At 53.5% G+C, this 21521-nt stretch overlaps 1 protein-coding gene across 7 annotated transcripts in view; it reads right to left on the reverse strand.

The window, feature by feature from the left end:
* The window catches only part of Ppn (proteoglycan-like sulfated glycoprotein papilin), a 128659-nt gene extending 109432 nt beyond the window's left edge, over positions 1 to 19227 (reverse strand). For 6 of the 7 annotated variants that reach the window (XM_025304413.1, XM_025304415.1, XM_011140805.3 and 3 more), the window contains exon 1: positions 16096 to 16256. In XM_025304413.1, the coding sequence (XP_025160198.1) occupies positions 16096 to 16118 (23 nt within the window). In that variant the 5' untranslated portion in view covers positions 16119 to 16256. Of the gene's footprint in view, positions 1 to 16095; positions 16257 to 18994 lie in introns of those variants that run through there. The other variant, XM_025304412.1, reaches the window with a different exon arrangement.
* Positions 19228 to 21521: the final 2294 nt, after the last annotated feature.

The following is a 21521-nucleotide window of genomic DNA, read 5'->3' on the forward strand; positions in this document are numbered from 1 at the left end:
AAAAAATGGAGGGAAGCGAGCAGAGGACGATTTGTCCGTTAAACGCTGAGCGCGAAACCCATCTCGAGTGGGTATTAGCGGATATATTCCGAGTGACGCTCGAAGACGCACATTACGTTACTCGCCGCCGCCGCCGCCGCCGCCGCCGCCGGATTCCAGCCGGACGATTCGCGCTGATTCTATGGCCAAGGCCAGATAGCCGAAAATAGTCGAATGCGCTCTAAGCGTCCAACGATATCGACCTCTGACCCGTGCGGCCTGATAAGGAGATAACGCCACCGCGGAAACAAGGAATAACACACACAGCCGAAGACGTGGCGAAAGATAAAACGCTCGCTCGCGGGTTCCGAGAGCTCCGAGAGTTGTCCGAAGCAATTAACGCGTCACCGGGAGAAGCCGTCACACGCTCGCGCCGCTAGTTTTCGCGTAAACGCTATCCCGACCGGAAATTTTGATCAGATTCACCTAACACTGATAAGGACCTAATAGGGTGAATGAAGGGTAATCCCAAGTAAGTCAGTCCTTATAACATGTCCTAACGACAAATGAGTAAGGAAGACCTTTACAAGGTTATAATGATTGGGTCCACATTAGGAACTTAATGTACCCAACTTAGTGTTATGATATAATATGGTTCAGTTAATCAGGTCCTTGTCGGGATCTTATATTCATTGTACCTAATACGATTTGCATTATCAAGTTTTAACGAAACAATTTTTGGGTGTCATTTCCAAATATAAAGATGTTTGCATTGAAAAGAAAAAACACTTCAGATCACTCGAATATATTTGCTGTGGAAAGTAAAATGCTATGGAAACTATCCTTTCTTTAGCAGTCAATAAATAGTTGTGTAAAATTAACGTGACTCAATGCAACTTTTCTCTTTAACGCTACCTTCTGTCTTGTCACCTTGATCATACTTTATGATCCTATGATATTCATTTTATGTTTCCTTTCCGAAACATTTTACAAGTACGCTCAAGCGATCTAAAATATTACTCCGTGCAAATATCCTTTCATTTGGAAATGACATGAAAGAAGATTCTCAGCGTGTCATTTCTTATTTCTAAGGTCATCGTCCAATATAGCCGTGGCGAGTAATCAGGAGCCATAATTTGAAAAAAAAAAAAAAACGCAATAAGGATTCCATAAGGTAACTCAATAAGGACCTGACTGTGAATCCTTACTAAGGTCCTGATATCCACGCTGCGTTGTATGATGATTTACTAGGATAATGTTACCTTATTGGGGCCTGATGTCCAAATGAGGTTAACCTGATCAGGACCATGGGATAAATTTCTAGTCGGGATTTAACGGAGCGCCGTGAGCGCGACATGCGAGCCGACTCGCGCAATCGATTTCGCGCTCCCAATTTCGTATCTGCGATAGTGCAGGCCCCCGCCCCCGCCGGATAAAACGGACCCTCCCTCCGTATATATCCGGTCTCTGAAGTGTGCATCAATTTCTTGATAGAAATACGAGTCACCGGGCTTTTAGCCCGCTACGGCGCGCCTATAAATTCGGCTGAATTATCGCTCGACTCACGGACGGAGCTGGAGCAACGCGGGGGCGACGTGAGATCTGCAAGGCGGGCTACAATGGCCGCCGCGGGAAAGTTCCTTCACAGCGGGGCTGTGTAACCGCCCGTGAGGGAATACCGAGGGCCGTCGCTCTTTCGACTTTGCCCGCCAAGCGGGGACGTTTCGATACGGGGCGATGCCGGCCTTCGACGCGCGCGCTCGCGCGACTTCCACTCTGTCGCGTTGTTCCGCTGACAAAAATCCGCGAGTGCTCGCCGAGGATCGGAATTAGGACGATGATCAGAATCTACTCCGCAACCTCGGGATGGCCCCGTGGGGTTTTTTGCAGTTTGCGGACGTACGAGCTTGAACTGCCCGACAACGCGGCGACGTTAAAAAGAAGAAAGAGAAGACAGAGAGAGAGAGGGAGGGAGAGAAAGAGAGAGAGAGAGAGAGAGAGAGAGAGAGAGAGAGAACGTATTTCACGAAGCGTTACCCTGCAAAGTTCAGACGATCGAGGATATATTCGCTCGCGCGAGTTATCCGAGACGTCCAACAAGCCGCTCTTTGCGCGTTTCGCAATTCCTTTCCCCGCTCGCAATTGCGGAGCGCAGCGGTAATGAGCTCTTTTCTCCAGGCCGGTTGTACGGTGAACGCGTGAAATATCCGCGCGTTAATAATCCGCTCGCTGACGGTAGTTAGTTCCTTGTCACGTTTCCTGGAGCATGAGCGAGCGGGCCGGCGAAAACTACGTAATCGCGCCGGATCGCGCGGGTGATCACTAGCGCGTGACATTTTGCGTAAACTTCGTCCTGCACGGCACTTCGGCAGGTAATTAGGGCGCTCGAACAAAGGGAAATTTCGCGGGGAGCCGACAGAGTATCCGTCGACTCGGCTCGCCGGAGATTTCAGTCGTAGCCTGGGTGTCCTGCGGTTTCCGGACCGCAGGACAACGAGCGCGGCCAGGGCCGCGCCGCAAAATCGCCTCGCGCTGTTCCACGCTCCGTTATTAGTCGCGTCTCGAACGTCGCCCGGTGGACCGCTGACGTTCAGCCGGCAGCGGAGGGTAAAAACGAGAAGAAAATAAGAAAGATACACACACACACACGCACACACAAGCGGAGTTGTCTCGGGGTTCGCTCGTGCTCCGAGCTCGTTACTCGTCACGCGAATGCGACCGGACGTTTTAGAGTATCGCCTTGCTCGGGGCTGCTGGCGATAATAATTTTTGACCGACAGTTATTACTTCGCGAGAGGAGCGACGGAGCGAAAGCACGGCCGGGTGGAACAATGGCCGGGGATGACTATAATTTTTCAGTGTCGATAACTGTCGCTGCGCGTCTCCCGGCGATATTTCAGCGGTCGAAAGTGCGGCCCGTCTCGATTATTATCGCGCAACGCGCTATCGATCGCGCTTGCTCTTACACGTCGAAGGGGGTCGTCTCCGAGCGGGAAACGGAAGGATCTCGATGGCGGTGTAAAAGAATCAGCACGGGATGACCCGAATCCATCGCGCCGTTCCGTCAGAAATGAGACGTTGGGTTTAATCATCAGAGGTGTGTCTCGACAGCTGGAGCGCGATGTCAGAAGCGCCTCTTGCGCGACATGTCCACGCATATCTTACGCGCTGTCGTTTGATCGCGAGATCGAAATTGTCCTCTCGTTCGATGATCGGCGTTCGCTCGCGAGATCTATGCAGGCAGAGGAAGGGCTCCGCGGGTGAAAATTAACGTGACGATGAACGAAGCGATCGGAATTTCCGTTTCTTATTCGACTGAATATTTCGACTCGTAGGTGGCCGGAAATTCTATTCTCGTCCGTGTTGCTATGCGCGTAATCTAAATGAAAAAAAGAAGAAAAATACATAAACGTTCGCGAGTTCAGCGCGTTAAACCGTGCGCTTATCCCGAAATTACAGCGCTCCCGGTCGCCGAACACGAGCGATAATCCACGTCGTTGCCCGTTGACCGCCACGATTCAGGCAGACACACCGGTCGTGGCTGCTTTTCCCACACCTTCAGCCGTTCATCCCGTGACCGCGCTCTTCTAGAACAGGAGGGCGCGGATCAAGGCATCAGTAGACGATAGAGGAGGCGGCAGCGAGAGTCGAGAAAGCTGAGGAGGCGGAGGAGGCGGAGGAGGCGGAGGAGTCGGCGGCGGCGGCGGCGGCGGCGGCGGCGGCTCTGGCGGTGGTGGCGGTGGTGGCGGCGGTGGTGGCGGCGGTGGCGGCGGTGTTGAAATAGTAGGGAGACAAACGAGCGAGATGACCGGCCGGCCAGACGAGCGAGGAGGAAAGAAAGGAAGAAAGAAAGAGCGTGGAAAAGCGCAAGAGAGCCAGATAGAGGCAGGAAGAGAAGCGACGCGACCGCGCCGCTATTGCGAGGAGGCGAGAGCACCGCTGCGCCGAGCGTTGGCGCGACGAGGACGCCGCGAGCGAACGGAGCAACAGAGTGCGACGTTTCAGGCCTTCGTGCCACCAGGAGAACATGCAACGTAGACACGTCGCAGACGAAGGGCGTTCCGTCGCTCTTGGGAAGCGGGAAAAAGACGACAAGAAGACGACGAGGAAAGAAAACGAAAGCGTTGGATAGACGGAGAGAGAGAGAGAGAGAGAGAGAGAGAGAGGAGAGAGAACGAGAAAGGGAAGAAGGAGAGACCGCGAGCGAGAGAACCGCGAGAAGGAGAAAAGAGAAGGTTGATAGAAGGGAGATAGAAAACGAGAGAGAGAAGCCCTCCTTGACACGGTCAGGGACGCGAGGAGGGACATAACGGAGAGAAAGAGAAGAAGAGGAGAGAGAAAGAAGCAAAGAGAGAGAGAGAGAGAGAGAGAGAGAGAGAGAGAGAGAGAAAGAGGAGGAGAAAGAGAACAGCACATCACGGAGCAACAGGTTGGCGGGTGCTGTTCACCCTGGCAGGGGATGCGACCCGGAGAAACTCGACGGCGATGTCGCGATACGCGAGCGGGGCGAAACGAAACAACGGCTGGGGGCGGGGAGGGGGGGGGAGGGCAGCAGCCCGAGATTGCGGTCGGAATGTGGTACGAGTCGACGGGCGGAGAGGAAGACGGAGGAGGGCTCGCGGAGGCGACGGGAAAGATAAATAATTGTTTGTCTCGATTGCCTATGGCACATGCGCCTCCTAGATAACAGCGCGCGCGAGAGAGATATATGTGACAAGATACAAATGGATCCTAATAAGTCGCTCGATTGAAAGTAATTTCGCCACTGTCGCGTCTCCGAATTGGAAATCCGTGTTACATTCGCGTAGCGATTGTGTCGCGAGTGTGTCGATTCCTCGCAGTGGAAGATTGATCGCATTCGTCGCGGCGCGCGACGGCCGCGGTCGGAAGGTCCTGCCGGTCGGGAAAGCCGAGTCCGACCCCCAGGTCCCAGTTTCCGTTTCATCTTTTTCATTCGCTTTTCATTCTTCTCCCCGAGAGGATAGATTCATCATCGGACCTTCTGGACCGTGAGTCCCAAGGTTGCGGGTCTCGCCGCGAGGTCCCGGCGATCTCGATCTCGCGCACGATGACTGGGTTAACGATGATAGATTATCAGCCGCGCGACGCACGAATGATTAGGGAAGAGATTCCATCTCTCCCGAGCCGGGGTTCAAAGTTATCTCGGCTGCCACGAGCGTGTGACGACGTTCACGGCGCGACATCGGCAAGAAGTCGTACATAAGAACGAGCGTAATATGGGAGTCGTCGGCATGCGAGAGAGAGAGAGAGAGAGAGAAAGGGCCCTTTCGGGTCTGCAGCGATATACCCCGGACGTCGTAAAAACGCCGTCACGTGGGTCGCATTTACCGGCGAGGCGAGTAGCTGCCGTCACGAAGGCGCTCGCGAAATCCCGGTCGTCGCCGATGGTGGGCAGCGGGCGACCACGGCGAAATTTTTGCCGATCGATTTTTCCGCCGATGGCGGAGCACTCGGCCGAAGCGAGCGGACAACAAAACCCGCGGGCTCCGATTCTCCACGCTCCACTCGCGCCATTCAATCCGCCCGATAGCCGTGGTTAAAACGCCTCGTCGACCAACGAATCGCTGATGAAGAGGTACACGACAGAGCGAGAGCAAAAGAGAGAACGAGACAGAAAGAGAGAGAGAGAGAGAGAGCTCCTCCGCAAGTCGGACGCGTCTTTTTTTACCCCCTCGCCGCGCCTCGCGCTCGTTTATTTTTCCACGATGCTTTTCACGCGCACGAGCGAGCGCTCGATTTCTTCCGCGACCGACCAAAGGGTCCCGTTTCGACTTGCTCGCTTTTGCGCGCAAGTCACCGCGAGACCGACGCGATCGCGTACTTAGCCTGATGAATGATCCTCGTTGATTGCGAGTTATTATGTCCGGCCGGCCAAGGGGCCCCGCTCTCGCCGAGAGCACGCGCATTATTTCATTCCCACAGGACGGCCCGGCCGGCCGGCCTCGTCGTGCAGCACCTCGACTCGTGCTGAAGCCAAGAGCGAGATCGCGGCCGCGAGACGGCCGGTAGATTGTCGTCGGCCGCACCGACACTCGTTGACAGATTGCTTCCAGAGGATGACTCGTATCTTGCGTATCGGCTCGCCGCAGCGAGAGCGCTTCTTGCTCCCCGCGTCAAATATCCCCGCGGCTTGCACTGAAGAAGCCGGCTCTTTTCCAGCGTATAAAAACATTCGATTCTCTCTCTCTCTCTCTCTCTCTCCCTCTCCCTCTCTCCCTCTCCCTCTCTCTCCCTCTCTCTCGGCCACTCGCTCCCGATGCGTGGAGCTCCGTTCTTCCGTCCTTCTTTCTTCCCTCTCGTGCCTTTCTCGAAATTTACGTCAGCGTGTATCTGTCTGTCACGAGAATTACACGCGCGGCTTCTCCTCCTCCTCCTCCTCCTCCTCCTCCTGCACGTTTCTTCTCACGTGCGCGGCCGGCACGGGTCGCTCTTATCCCTATCGCGATATTTTATCGGCCGCGGTCGCTCCTATACGAGATGGAGACGAACGATGCGAGGGTACGCTGTAGCCGGGCCGCTTATTTTTTCTCTTCCCGCCCGCGCGCAGCCTCTTGCCTCCGCGAGGAGAGAGATGAGATGAGTGAGGAGAGCGAGGAGAGAAGAGAGAGAGAGAGAGAGAGAGAGAGGGAAACAAAGGAAGAGAAAGAGAAGAGAGGAGCGAGAGAACGCGTAATCGTGTGTGTATGCACTCTCGCGTTCTCCTTGGCCTTTCTCCCCCTTGTTCCTCATTTACTCTCCCTGGCCTCCCTGCTTCCTCCGCGAGGCCTCTTGCCTCTGCTCCTTTTGCGCCGGCCGGCCCCGCGCGCGCGGGGCTCTCGTAATTACCATGATCAAACAATGCTACGGGGAGAATCGTATCGTCGCGCCCCACAATGTTGATGCTCGCGGTGGTGGCCGCGAGTCGTTGTTGCGGTCGTGTCGTCACAGCCGAGTCGGCGATTGTGTGCGCCAGCTCGGACGGCGCGGTCTCTTCGTGTCGGTGTGCTGGGCGGCTGTGTGAGAGAGGTGGGTGAGACATTCCACCGGTCGACCACCGGCACAGACTGTAGGGGTCCCGGATTGATTGCGGCAGTCTACTGCTCTTTGAACGCCGGGGTATAACTCACGTTCGCGTAGCGCCTTGTGCGCGAAAGCGAGCCGTGAGGCTCGGGGGGCGGCTCGCGTTGGCGGCCTCAAATACGAAATCGATCACGAGGCACCGCGCGAATCGCTCACCGGATGCGATTCAGAGAGAAAGAGAGAGAGAGAGAGGGGGGGAGAGAGAGAGAGAGAGAGAGAGGACGTGCGCGTTAACGTCTCGTTGCCGATTAATTAATACCGCTCGTGTCTGCGAGCTATGAGCGGAAATTCCGGAATGAGGATGAAGAAGGACCCAGAGCGCGCAGGAGTGCGGAGGCGCGAGGCGACACGCCGAGGATGCACCGGCAGGAATAATCCGGGCGCGTTAAGACCGCGCGCGACCGATTAATTAAAGGAAAAGTGCCGGCGCGCGAGAGAGGCGTCGGTCCTCTCTCTTCTCTCTCTCTCTCTCTCTCTTTCTCTTGATGAAGAAGCATTTCACGTCGCGGCGAGGTCTGATTAATCGCGGCCGGCCGCTCATGAATCCTCGCGCGTCGGATTACGATTCGAATGAATATGGACGAACACGAAGGCTTCGGCCTTCGAAACGATGCACGTGCATTACCGTCCCAGAGCTACAAGTGGATGGGAGCGCGCATCAAAAGGGCGGGCGGGGAGGGAAGGGGGGGTTAAAGCAGTGGGGAATAGTATCCTTCCCTTCTGCCGCGGCGGAACGACGAGCTCTCTCGTTCTCTCGCGAAGCTGGGTCGGCAAATGTTTTCGTTTCGCGCGAGTCAGCGCGCCGGCTGACGATATCCAAGAGTCGCGCGCGATGGGGAGGGGGGGGGGGGGATGGAGAGGTGGCGACGGGAGTGCTCGCCTCATCGAAATAATTCGAAATATGCCGCGAAACGAATACGGCGAGAGTAGCCACTGCGCGTTTCGCTCGCTCGGAGGTATCGATTGGACTGCCAGCCTCTGAAAAGCGCGTCTTCTTCGTAAACTCTTATAATCAGGACGCTGCGGGATACCTCGCGGCTTATTCGCCGGATAAAAGTGCGCAGCGCGAGAAAAATCGACGAGCGAGAGAGGAAACCCGAGGAAAACTGGAGACTGAAGGGAATCGAGGGCTGTACGTGTCGAATCGAGTCGTCGAAAGCCAACTTTTAATTAACAATGCAATTGATAACAGCGAATTCTGCAAAAGTCAGCAGCCGCTGGATATTATTGCGAGTAATGTTAAGCTACGCCGGAATAAAAATGGACGAACCAACGCGCGCCGACGGTATTTTTCGCGGACTTGCAACGTGAATCCGCAAATTGTCTTGAATTGTGGTCATTGATATCGCAACTCCGCACAATCTCTTCTCTAATTATTCAGTTTCGCGTTAATTGATTCCTCTTAAGAATCGCGCAGAACACTGTCCCAACCGGGGAATCGATCCCGAAGCTCGCCGCTTGCCGCGAGCGACGCGATTCTGCGTGCACATTTGCGGAAACTCCGCAAACTTTCGCCGAACTTTATCTCGCTACGTTACGTCGCGTCGCGAAGATATCAGGCCTGTGTTATGACCGAGGTATATCGTCTTTAAGTTTTAAGCGTATTAAACGGCACTCTGCTATGGTTGAATCGAGTTCGTTACGGATGAGGAACAATCCAATTACTACGAGTAGTCATCCGGTCAAAACTTCCAAGAACGAATTAGCGTTTCTTTCGCTGCACGTCCGAGGTACAAAGAGAGTGCAACGCGACGTCGGGAATAAAGAACCGCGCGATAATTATCATATTCATCCGGGTTAAGTGCTCACAATCAGTGCTAATTGTAATGTGACATTGTCGGTAATAAGTCGTGCGAATTGGTCCGCGCGGGCTCGCTTGCGGAAGCGAGTCGAGAGGAACGTTGCTCGCGTCTGGGAGACGCAATCTCACGCGTCCGGTAAAGAAATGTGTTCGGTCGACTTAACTTTGCGTTTGTTTGCGCATTCACAGCGGGTTTCGTCTCGCGGCTGATTTTTCGCTCACGGCACCTCCTCCCCGCGAGACTCGCTCGCGCGTCACCGTGTTTACAAACGCCCCATGATGTTTAGGCGTGAAGTCGGAATCTTTTTCCGTTCCACGTCCCTCCCGGAAGACGAGCGCCGGTTGCTCCGCGACGGAGGAGTTGTATACAGAAAACGAAGTCACGAGGAAAGAAATGTCTATGGATGTCGAGAGGCGAAGGAAAAGTCCGTAAACCGCAATTCTCGCTTGCGCAGTTCTCTCGTGGGCTTGTAAAAATAGACTCTCTGCCGCGAGAAATCGACAGACTGTGACGTCGATGCCGACTCTCGGTACTCGAATCTCGGTATCGACAATTTGCTCATCGTCACGGATCACGTGAACCGTCTTTCGCAATTCATATGCGAACTTGTCGCATGTCGCGCGACGCAATTGAAGCGAAGACGTGGAAAATGAGAAAAGACGCGGAAGAATCTCGGCAACGATTCTCCTTGTTTCATTTCTGAATATGGCGTCGTACAATATCTAGGAATTTCTAAAATATTAGCAACATATTTAATCCGCGCGTTACTCGATCATGCGATGAGTGATGCGCATATGCAACTGCTTCTTCTCTCCGTCACACCTCTTGATTCCGACTCAAAAGACTGATGCGATATGTTACATCGCGTGAATATAATTCAATATTCTATGTTTCGATATTTTTTCCATAGCCTATAGCAAATCATACTTCCATAAATAATGGATCTCTCGAAAGGAACATATAAATCGCGGTAGCAGAATCTCGCTGGCCAATAGCGAGATCGATAGCTCGCCTTGTATTATCATGAGAATCAAGCGGGCGTATGTATCCGTTCGTATATATGTGTGCGTGTCTCCTCTCCCATCCTCGAAGGCGCATTGTACAGAAATTTAATAAAACCGATTTCTCTATATCGAACATCGAATATTGAGAACCGAGAAAATGAAAGACTGCGGCGAAGTTATACACGAGGTGTGGTGTATTCTTACACAGACATGAATATGTGAAACCGCGAAAGGTGAATCTCGTCGAGCTAGAAATAGATAGATAGATGTATTTTATTTGTCTTTATTCGCGCGTACGCGACTTGAGATTTTGTAACAAAGCCACGCGCGTCGTTTACGCACCCCGGTAACACGGAAACTCTCGCTCGCTCCGCCGACGTTTCGCGCGATATTTCCATGCGTTAGAAGGACATGCATTAGACGGCGAAGTTCGCGCGAACGAGATCAATGACGGCAGAGCGTGCATTAGTAATAGCCGCGCATTATAAAGCGGTCTCCTCTGCTCCCGCTTTATCCTCGCTTATTCCCGATTAAATGCCGCGATGTGGGAACGCCACGGCGATACGGCCGTTTCCAAGAGCCTGAAATTTAATGCGGCCGCCTTTCTTCATCGACGTGCCGTCGCGAGGGGCGCGGGCGGAAAGATCCGAGAGAGTAACTAAACTTCCTTTCCGGTTGACGTTTCTCGGCCGACGAGTCTCTCGCACACATGGTGCTCCCTCGTGGAGGAGGATGCAGTACGGAAACGATCGCTCAAATTCCCAAACTGTTCACAGTGATTTCGCGGAGCGTGAACGCTCGCGCATCTCTCATCCTCGAGGATCTCCGACATATCGAGCTCGTTTCCACCTCGTGAACGCCGCAACACGGAAGTCATGAAAATTGCAAGGCTCATTGATGCGCGATCAAAATGGAGACCGTAAGAGAACCCAGACCCAATATCTTTAAAACATCGTGAAAACGTAAGATGACGAATACATGAGGAGGTAACAAACGTCTCGGTCCTATCCAGGCTCTCTTCAAACATCAAAATAATCACGAAAATTACAGACTCTTTCATTAGAATGCGCTTTCGTTATGATTTCGTGAATTGCTCCTCCGGGGTGCGCGAGCGACGCGCGAGGTTGCCGAGCGATCGAGCGTGTCGCGTGATCGCATCGAATTGAGATCTATTAAGAGCGACGCGGCGGGGAGGAGCTCTCGTCTCACACGATGTGTCTCCGGCGGTCGAGGATCGGCCGAGGGAAAGTACTCGAGCGGATACGTTCCGGCGCGGTAATCTCGTTTGTACAAACGAAAACGTCCAACAGTAAATAAGCCGTAATACTTTCGAGTGTTTTGGAGCGGCGGAACCCGCGCCGAGCATAACGAAACGCGAGGGCCGCCCTGGAGAGTATTAACTTATGGAACAGAAATAACAGCCACCTCTCTCTCTCTCTCTCTCTCTCTCTCTCTCTCTCTCTCTCTCTCTCTCTCTCCGACGGAGGAGCCAAAATAAGCCGCAGAAATACGGGATTGTCCGCCGGCGTATGCGGCCCCGCGAGTACCCTCCTCACTCGGAGGGTGCTTCTTGCGCGCCGGGAATTTCCGCGGGCGGGCGGGCGGGGGGGGGCGGGCGCACACGTCAGCGGGACGGAACTGAACTCGTCGTACTTATTCGGCCGGCTCGAAATTGTTTATCCGGTGGAAGCCCGCGGAACCCCTTTGTCCCACGCGCGCGAAGCAGGCTTTTCGAGTCGCGCTACTCGAAAGGGATTACGCCGGTCGTTGCTGGAGTTGCGTTACGTGTGTTCCGCTAACGCGTATGATAACCTTGACGATGTCGCCGCGTCAGCGTCGTCAAGGTGCTTCGCGACACTTCCGGCTTCAGCCGTGCAACGGAAGCGCCCGCGCACGGGTATCGCGATAATAAAATTCTGCAGCGTTTATTTACACGGGTCGCTTCTGCTTGCGGCGTGGCGACAAGGAGATACGAGGGATGTACTCGTGTGCTCGCGTGCTCACGTCTTCTCGTTTCCCCTCGCTCCGATATAAAGTGCATATATGTCGAGAGATGTCCGGAAGCTCGCGCGAGTCAATCAAGATTAAATCCTGACAAGCGTCTTTCTAAATCGCACAAGTGCACAGTACAGTTTTATCAATTATTTTTCTAAGTCTTTCATGTAATTGTTTTCTTGTATCGGCAAATTTTTTCGTAGCCAGAGGTGGAAGCAGACGCATGTCTTGCGCGCTTGCCGAGCAATCAATCGAGACGGACGAGCGCATGAGAGAGAGAGAGAGAGAGAGAGAACGCGATTAGGCGGACGCGAAAATAGGTCGGGAACGAGCGCGAAAGCACGATACCTACGTAAGATGTCGGACAATAAGCTGTAATTTTATTAGGCGAGACGATTCGCGCGCGAGGCGCGCGACGTTAAATCTCGCGCCGTTTGCGAACGTGACGCCGGCTGAATTTTAAATTCCGACGCGCGCGTTACACGCGCACACTGCCGTGCGCGCGGAGTCGCGGAAGGACGACGTCTACATAGACTCTGCGGGAATTAGCATAAACCATTGTCCTGCCAAGCGGCCGGCCAAGAGAATGGTAGCTGAAAGCTCGCTACAATAACCCTTTATACCCACCGCAGGTGGAGTACTGTTATAACCGTAAATCGAACAGGGAGATATTGCACTTTCGCGACTCGCGCGGATACGCGGCAATTCACGCGGCGATGTGATTCGAGCGAACGCGCTCGATGGAGAATTGTCAGCGCGACTTGATTAGAAACGCGAAACGAACGCGTGCCTCCGCTGATCTTAATGTTTCTGTTGAGACGCGAGAGGTCGCAGTGCCTCGCGCGAACGAGATGTTGATCTCACAAATAATCTCGTGCACACACACACACACACACACACACACACACACACACACACACACACACATACACACACACATGCGGCGCAAGTACTCTTTCCGATATGGTTCAATGTGACGCGACTTTAGAAAATCAACGAAAGGAAGGAAGGAAGGAAGGAAAGAAGGAAGAAGGAGAGAAAGCACGGTAGTCTTTTTTCCGCAGGCGATACGAAGGGCCCGGAGTTTTTCATTTTATCAGAGGCGAGAGGCGGAAGAGAAACGCGGGAGAGAGAGAAGAATATATGTGTAACGTGCCGGAGACAAATGCGGCAGCTGCTGCGCGTCTCAGTGCGCACACAGTGAAAGGTTAATGACAGCGTTCGCGTTCGCGTTCGCAGCGCGGAGAACCGGCGGCGATTACGCGAGATCGCCGTTAGAATTAGCGCAATTCCCGCGCAGCGCTGGAAAATCGCCCGATGGAGTTCTCCGACTGGACGCGCTCTAGCTCGAACCTCTTTTTGACGAACGAGCTAGCTAGCTAGCTGGGGGAGGCACACATGTTGACCAAGCCGTCTCGCTCGCGCCTCGGAGGAGACCCACGAGAGCATCTCCAGTTTCTCAGCATGTGCGATTTGCGTACACGCATGCGTGCGTGCGTGCGTGCGTGCCGAAAGAAGAGCGACTAGGAGAGCGGAGGCGAGTTTTCCACGTGGGATTTTCACACGACTAACTGTATGTCTCTATCCTTCAGTCTGCCTGTCTGTCTGTCTGTCTGTCTGTCTGTCTGTCTGTCTGACCGGCGAATGCTGGCTGCAGCCAGCATTCAGAGAGCATTCAGAGAACAGAGAGTTGTTTCGCGACTGTAAGCGCAGACACGTAAGTGTACGAGCCATCAAAACTTTAGAATTGCGCGCCATTACTGGAGACGACTAATGATCGGGAAATCAATGAGCGCTCTCGAGAGAGCTTTTCTAGCGAGAGTGTTTTTCATCGTATATTTCTATATCTCTTTCTATATTTCTTCCTTTCTTTTTCTCTTGAGAGAGAGAGAGAGAGAGAGAGAGAGAGAGAGAATCTCTATGTGCGCATATAGGAAATCTGAGGATAAAATATTATAACTCTGAATTTTGCGTTGTTACGTCCACGTAACTTTAAACAATATTTCTAAATTCAATCATAAAATCAATTCAACAATAACGTTTAGACCAGATATTTTGGCCACTTGATCCTCGGTTTAGATGTAATAAATACGACACCGAATGCTTCTTCATCGGAGAAGATTAAAAGAACAATGGGTAGATAATAAATACCATAACCACGATTATTGATTATTACTCTTATATCATGGAAAACATCCTTCCCCTGCTGCTAATAAGGTGGTAAGAACTCGCGCGGGGGTATCTCACCACCTGCCTATAAAAAGCGACGCGCAGACCAGTGATGAGGATTGATTCGATTATTCGTTCATTCATTCAGAAAGATTCATTCCATACCATTCATTCACTTACCCATTCTTGTATTTCACGACTCAAGCACACAGAGAAAACATTCTTAACACTCTGATCTATTGACTCACAATTGTAGAAGGTAAAAATTAAAGATTCGATACTTAAATATTCGTCTCCTCAGATTAAATCCTAAAGATCCTTCTTGGTTCCGAGTTAAAACATAACTCACAGAAACCAGCCCGTCCCGGGGTAAATTAGTTAAATCTATTGACCTGAAAAAGGACTAACATACATACATTCACGTTTCACGTCGTGACAGCGTAATTCTTTACAAAATGATGGAGGACGTTCTCGTCCAGTTTGACTTAATCCGCAAGCGCGCGAAGGCAGCCATCGCCATCACGGCTCATTTAATACAGAGACCGCGCGCAAATTCACTCATCAATCTCCTTTAATTGATAACTCATAATTGATAATCTCACGCGTTTGTTCGCGCGAAACGGGCTAGAGGGACGTTTCGTTCAGTCTGATCCAATCCACGCGCGCACAAGATTTCACGTGTTTCATGTTGTCGTCAGACATCCCGTGTATAAGATATGTACTTTGATATGTAGCGCAGCTATACAACGCTTGTGCAGAACTATCACGAGCACGCGATAAGAGCATAGAGAGAGAGAGAGAGAGAGAGAGAGAGAGAGAGAGAGAGAGAGAGAGAGGATGTGACGTGAATCGCGCTGGAAGCGCGTTTCGGATATTTCCCGTATTAAAAAAAAAGAGATGCAGATATATGCATTGTGTGCCGTAGATATATACGCATTGAATCATGGGGCAACGTGGCATATTTATCGCTCGCCACGGATTTCGACTTCGTCACAGTGGTGGAAATCGAATAGCAGGGCGTATCGTCGCGGCGCGTCCCTACACAATCGAAGATCCGCGAGAGCGGGTTATATTTATAACAAACAAACAAAAATGGCTAGGGAAAAGCACGATATATCTGTGACAATTTCAATTTTAAAGACCGAACTTCCCCGGCGCGGAAGCGACGTGGCACGCGCTACGCCCGATCGGAGCATCACGCACGTTCCTGACAGCTCACTCGCTCAAACCCTCCCCTCCCCCTCCACACACACACACACACACACACTCGCATATATTCGCACACAGCGCAATTACTGTCGTAGAGCATTTCTCTCTCGTCCTCGAATCTTCGCGGTATTATCTCGCGTCATATATTCTCGCGCAATCTCGATCCCCCGCGCTGTAATCGAAGTAAGACGGAATAAAACGACGCGCGATCGTCTCGCGGATCAACCGGGTGATTCCGTAAATAATATAATTGTTAATTACCGCGCCTTATACTCGATGCAACCGTCCTCCCGACACGAAGCGACACGCGACAGACAGTGAATGAACGAGCAAACCGCGCGCGCACGCACGCAAAAACCATCACGGCCTTTAATTAAAACTCCCTTTGGACGGTTTCATAACGGAGCACCTCCGTGCGCTTTATAAGAACAGGCTAATTAAGACAGCTCGGAAACGGAGATCGATACAGTCTCAGGAAGCGAAGCAAGGAGAGAGAGAGAGAGAGAGAGAGAGAGAGGGGGGGAGGGAAAGGAGGGAGAGAGGGAGGAGTTCCATACCGCAAACAAGAAAAGAAAACAAAAAGAAAAGGAAAGGAAAAGAAATTAAGCCGCGCATCGGACAATCCTCTCTCTCTCTCTCTCTCTCGTATGCGCGCGTTCGCGAATTCACGCTGTCTAATTGGAAAACGCGGTCTCGCTCGGGAGTCGCACGACGTCGAAGAAGCTGCGACGCACCGAGCGCGGTCGGTGCGGCGATGGCGCGAAAAGATTGCGGGGGAAGGAGGCGGGGAAAGAGGGGGGGCGGAGGGGGGGGAGCGAGGGAGCGAGCGAGCGAGAAGAAACCTTTCTTCGACTAACCACGTGCTCCTGGTGTCCGTCATGCCCGATCAGGATGAGGTCCCCCTCGGATGACGTTCGCAGAAGCCGGCGAGAGCCCTCTCGACACCGAGCTGAGAAAGCCGAAGGAGCGATAACGCGCACCACCTCCGCGGACGGGAGTCGGCCACTGACTGAACGTGACTCCGATTCTCTCTGGAACCGGGAGGAGGCTGCGTCGACCGGTCATGGACCACGGGCCTGCGGCCTTCCGACACCGAAGTCGGTGCCGCGAATTTCGCGCTCCCCTGCCTGCCCCACCTCCCGCGCCCAACCATCGGCCTCCCGCCTCCACCGCCGCGCGCTGCGTTACATTTTCGTCTGATAAAGCTGCGCGCGCTCGCGCGACATTGAAATTCGCGTAGCACCGCGAGGAGCGACGAGACGCGTTATCGAGTCGTTCTCAGCGATAAGAGATCCGGAGGAACCTCTCTCGTCTTCGGGAGTCTTCGAGATTCGCATGGCACGTGGTCGTCGCGCGCGAAGCGAGGCGCCGGTCTTCGCGGCTGAGAGCGCGCTGCGGGCGTGATGGCGAATTTTGATCGCCGCGAGTCGCGCGCGCGCGCGCGATTTTTATTATGCGCGAACACGCGCGCGCGCGCGAGGAAACCGCGGTGTTACGTCGCGCGCGTCGAGGTCGGGAAGCCGGAAGGGAGAAAGAGAGAAAGAGAAAACGGAGGTCGCCCTGTTTTTGTCTCTCGACTCTGGCTGGCGTTTGATACAAGAAGACAATTTGTTCCACTCGCGAATGTGCACACGCATCGCCGCATCGCCGAGGCCGCGAAGCTGCGAGCGCGCGCGGCAACGCGTGCGCGATATAACGTATCTAATTGAGACAAGAAACGCAAAGCGCGACGGAAACGACGAAGCGGCGATTAAAAGTACGCAACGTGCCGTAAAGCACGACTGCGCGTTTTACTGGGCGTGCTAATATAAATCGATGCTGCGTAAAACGTTTTCTCACGAAGGACGTGAGTCATTAAACGGTCGGTTAATATTCGCCCAAGCGAACTCGAACGTAACGACTGCCGATCGCCGTGGCTTCTCTCTTTCTCTCTCTCTCTCTCTCTCTCTCCCTCTTTCGCTCATTTTTATTCTCGCGCTCGAGTCGGCAGCGTCGAGCGCGAGCGCGGTGAAAAATAACGAAATGCACGAGAAGCGCTTTAAACGAAACATTCGTCACGCCCCGGGAGCGCGCGCGCGCGCGCGCGCGCGCGCGCGTGACACGCGCATTTCGAGCTTCCGCCCCGCGTCGAGATCAACTTTTTCCCGGATTTTTATCTTTCCGTGAGCTGCGCGCATAAAACCTTGTCATTTTTACTTTCATACGCGGAAATAATGAATTTACGCTGCCGCGTAATCGCGCATACGCGCGCAATCTCTCCTGTGTCTCTCCTCCGCATTATTTACAACACACGCATACGCGAGAGTGCCAATGTTGAAAAGTCCCGGCGGTTGCCGGCCGCGCTTTGCGAAAACGCGTCCCGCCGTGCCAAGCTCCAGCATCGCCAGGGCTTTCGCGCTGACTGAGTGGCTCAAGGTCAATGGGGAAAGATCGAGCCGTCTTCCGCGGCTGCTGGAAATCCATTCATCCGTTCATTCACTCAGCCACGGACGTCTTAATGAAAAGTGGCGGTCGGGGGCGGTCGGGAGCGAGCGATTTACGAGCGATCGGTGCCGATGCCGCGTGTGGAAACGGCGAATGAATAATGTAAGGCGCGCGCGCGCTCTCCGCGATGGCTCCTTAATAGTAACGAGCGGTATTACTCTTCCCGGCGAAGACACGCGGATACCGCGCGCGGGCGGAGGGGGGGGGTATGCCCGTCGACCTTGGGGCCCGCTTATATTCGCGCGCGAAATGTTATAAAATATTTGACTTGCGTAACGCGCAATGCGACGGAGGCGTCGGCGTCGGCGTCGCGCGTCACGACGCGATAATAAAGGCGCGAAACTCCGAAAAAAGCAGCGAGCGGAGCGCCCATTAACGCCAAATGTCCAAATCGGTAGAATTGGCGCGCGAGGGACACACGTCGTCGTCGAAGACGATAATCGTTTCGACTCTGAGTGGAGGCGGGCAGGCGCGCTCCAACTGTCGGTTGTTACCTGATCGGGACACCTGATCGAGGAATCAGGATCGCCGCCGGCCGGCCGCGGCGTCCTCGCGTCTCTCCTTGTGCCTCTCGGCGACGCGATCTCGCCTCTCATTCGGTTACGGTGCTGATCGCGCCCGGCCTTTTATCTCCGCTCGCCGTCGCCTCATTATCACCGGCCAAGTTGGACTGCACTTTCGAGATAGGATGATGTTACCGGAGTTCGGAGACGATTTCAAGACGGCGGAGAGAAGTGGAACTTTTAATAATAAGATCCCGGGGAGACGCAAACTCACTCTCTTCCTTGTGCGCGCGCATACACTTCGTACTAAGTCGTTTTAATAATTGCGAGAGTACCGCGACCGGACGGGCGCGCGCGCGCGCGTGGATAAGAGCAGAGTAATTTCAGCATCTTGAATGAAAAGACTCGGAATCGCGTATCACCCGAAGCCGGAGTTCGTCTTTTCGTCGCGGCCCGTTAACGTCAGCCGTTTGCCGAGGCGACGCACGAATTCTTCATCGGCGGACCCGCCGACTCTCCGCCGAATGCGCCTGACGGCTGCTCGCTTCCGCGATCAAACTTTGTTATCCTGTCGTTATCAAAGTAAAATTAAGAAAAACGAAGAAAGAAAAAAAAGAAGAAAAGAAACGAACGTGCTCGCAGTAAAGCGAATTTCATACGAGCGCTATCTCTATTTCATCGCGATCGGCGACGGCCGGTCAAGGCGATCAAACGGATTCCCCCTGTCGATATAATCGAACCGCAAGGTGTATCGTTCGCCAACACCAACCTCGACAGTCGATGGTGCATGGTGACCGATGCGACTCCCCCGTCCCGCAGGAATCCAGGATGCGGTGTGGAGTCGTTCTTATCCTAACACAACGTCGGCGCCCTGGTCCTCCTCGAGGCTGTAGCCCGAAAGCTGTAGGCAACGACACGAAAGCCGGTCCTCACGAAAGGACGCGCGCGTGCAACTCACGGGAGAAAACTGACCGAAAGAAGCGCGGAACTCGGAGAGAGAACCGACCCCCGATATGAGCCGCTTTCGGCCGTGCGAGTGCGAGGGAGAGGGGCTGGAGAGAGCGATGATACGGAGGAAGAGGAAGAGAAGAGGGAAAATGTGGCGCGGAGAGGGGGGATGAGCAGGGCTGGCGAGAGATAGAGAGAGAGAGAGAGAGAGAGGGGGGGTAGAGAGAGAGAGAGAGAGAGAGAGAGAGAGAGAGAGAAAAGAGAGAGAATGAGAGGAAGAAGAGACGGGGTGGTCGGCTGCCGAGAGAACGAGACGGATTGAGGGACGACCGATGGTGGGGGATTTCTTACTCATTCATACTCCGACGCCCCCGCAAATTACGGGCACCGACTCGCACACAGGCGACGTCGCGCGCCGCGCTTCGCATTCGGAGCGCGTCCGATGCCGTCCGATTAACGAATTTATCGCGCCCGCGCGCTCTTCAGCGCGGCGCCGATCAAGCGCTACGCGACTTCAACAAGTATCCTGGGGATTTTATTCCCGTCAAAAGGCGGGGATTTTATCCTCGCGCGTTTCACGTTCGCTTACTCCCCGCGCTTGCATTTTTATCCCAGAGTCGGAATAAATGTATCGTAAATATCGGGCAATTTTTACATAAAAAAAAAAAAGAGAGAGAGAGAGAGAGAGAGATAAAGAGAGATGTAGCAGTTATCAACGGATTTGGCGCAGCCGCTCAAGGCACATGCGATTCAACTGCAATTTCGCAGTGGGAATAGTTTAAATATAAAATCCTTTGGTAAGCGCGCCCTCCTCTTCTCTCCCCCCAACTGCTCACACCCCCTGTGCGGCCGCGATCGTCGCGGAAAATAAAATCGACGCGGAAAATGCCACGAGTCCAGCGGGTTATTAAGCTGTCGCGCGGCCGACCGAGCGGCAGATTATCCGAACTCGTTTATCATCGTTATCGCCGAAAATCGCATCTGCGATAGACGCTCATACATTAACGGGCTTTTGTTAATTAACGCATCTGGCCGTCGTCGCGGACAATACGCGCGCGTCAAACGGCCGCGCGCGGACTATTGAATTTCGGCGAATCGGGTAATCCGGTTCCGCGCTCCGAATCCGTCCGTCCGTCCGTCCGTCCGTCCGTCTGTCCGATACACGTCGCGCCGTTCGGCGAGAGCGCGCGCCTATCGCCAGGTAATCACGCTCACATTTTATTAATCGGCATGCCATTTTGTTCATTACGCGGTATTATGCGGCCGGAATGTGCGCCGAGTGACGCAGCTGAACCCGCGCGGAAAACGGTGTTTGGACGCCACCGGCGGCGGCGGCGGCGGCGGCGGCGGCGGCTTCCAGCACCACCTGTTATAACTTCTGAAATTACGAAATCCCGGGACTGTTTGCAATCTAGCGTTTGAAGCTTGCCACGTGCTTCAGCTGAATGCCTCACGAATACGGCCATAACGCGCAGCTTGTTGTTGACGCTGGCGTGCGGCGACGAATTGTAATTAACGGCGCGCACACGCGGCGGCGATGAAAAATTTCACACGCGGGCGGCTGAAAGGGGTGTATACCTAATGAATCGAGGATGTCGTGGGATCGATAATGGCATCGGCTGGCGCATATGGTGTGTGTGTGTGTGTGTGTATTTGTCGAGACACGAGTTCACATCCCGCGACTTGCCCAGCGCGATCGTCCACGCGCGGGAATTTCTTTCGCCGCGGCACTGCAGCGCCGCTCTCTGTTAATGGCGATTCCGATTTACGGCCGATCTATTTACGTCCCCGATCGCATCAATGAATACCGGCGGCTGACATAATGGAAACGCGATCTACATAATGCGCCGCGCTAGTCGCGCGAACATGATACACATCGAGCTGCGCGAGTAAAGTTGCGTGTTATCAAGAGTGCGATGCTGCAACGTTCGACAGAGAGAGAGACAGAGAGCGAGAGAGAGAGAGAGAGAGAGAGAGAGTGAGGGGGGGGAGGAGGAAGAGAGGGAGTTCCTGCTGGAACAATATTCTACTTTTACAATATTTTAAAACGCGTGAGGCACACACAGTGTGCGCACAAACTTTAGATGCGCTCGCGGACGGGTCGGGTTACATATAAATGTGGATCAAAGGGTGTGCGTTTCTGGTCGCGTCCCTCTCTGTGGTGCGCTCGTAAAATTATTTTAAGAGATCTTTGTCCCTCGGATATCGGAAAATCGATACGGTCGAATGCTTCGCGAGAGGCGCGTTTAATATTAAATTTACGCAAGCCGCGGGATCTTTATCGCGCACGCGTATCTCTGCAGCAGCAAACGGACAAACAAACAAATAAACAACGACAATGTATTCCT

The sequence above is a fragment of the Harpegnathos saltator genome, unplaced genomic scaffold (assembly GCF_003227715.2).
Source record: "Harpegnathos saltator strain DR-91 unplaced genomic scaffold, Hsal_v8.6 scaffold608, whole genome shotgun sequence".
Classification (NCBI taxonomy): Eukaryota; Metazoa; Arthropoda; class Insecta; order Hymenoptera; family Formicidae; genus Harpegnathos; species Harpegnathos saltator.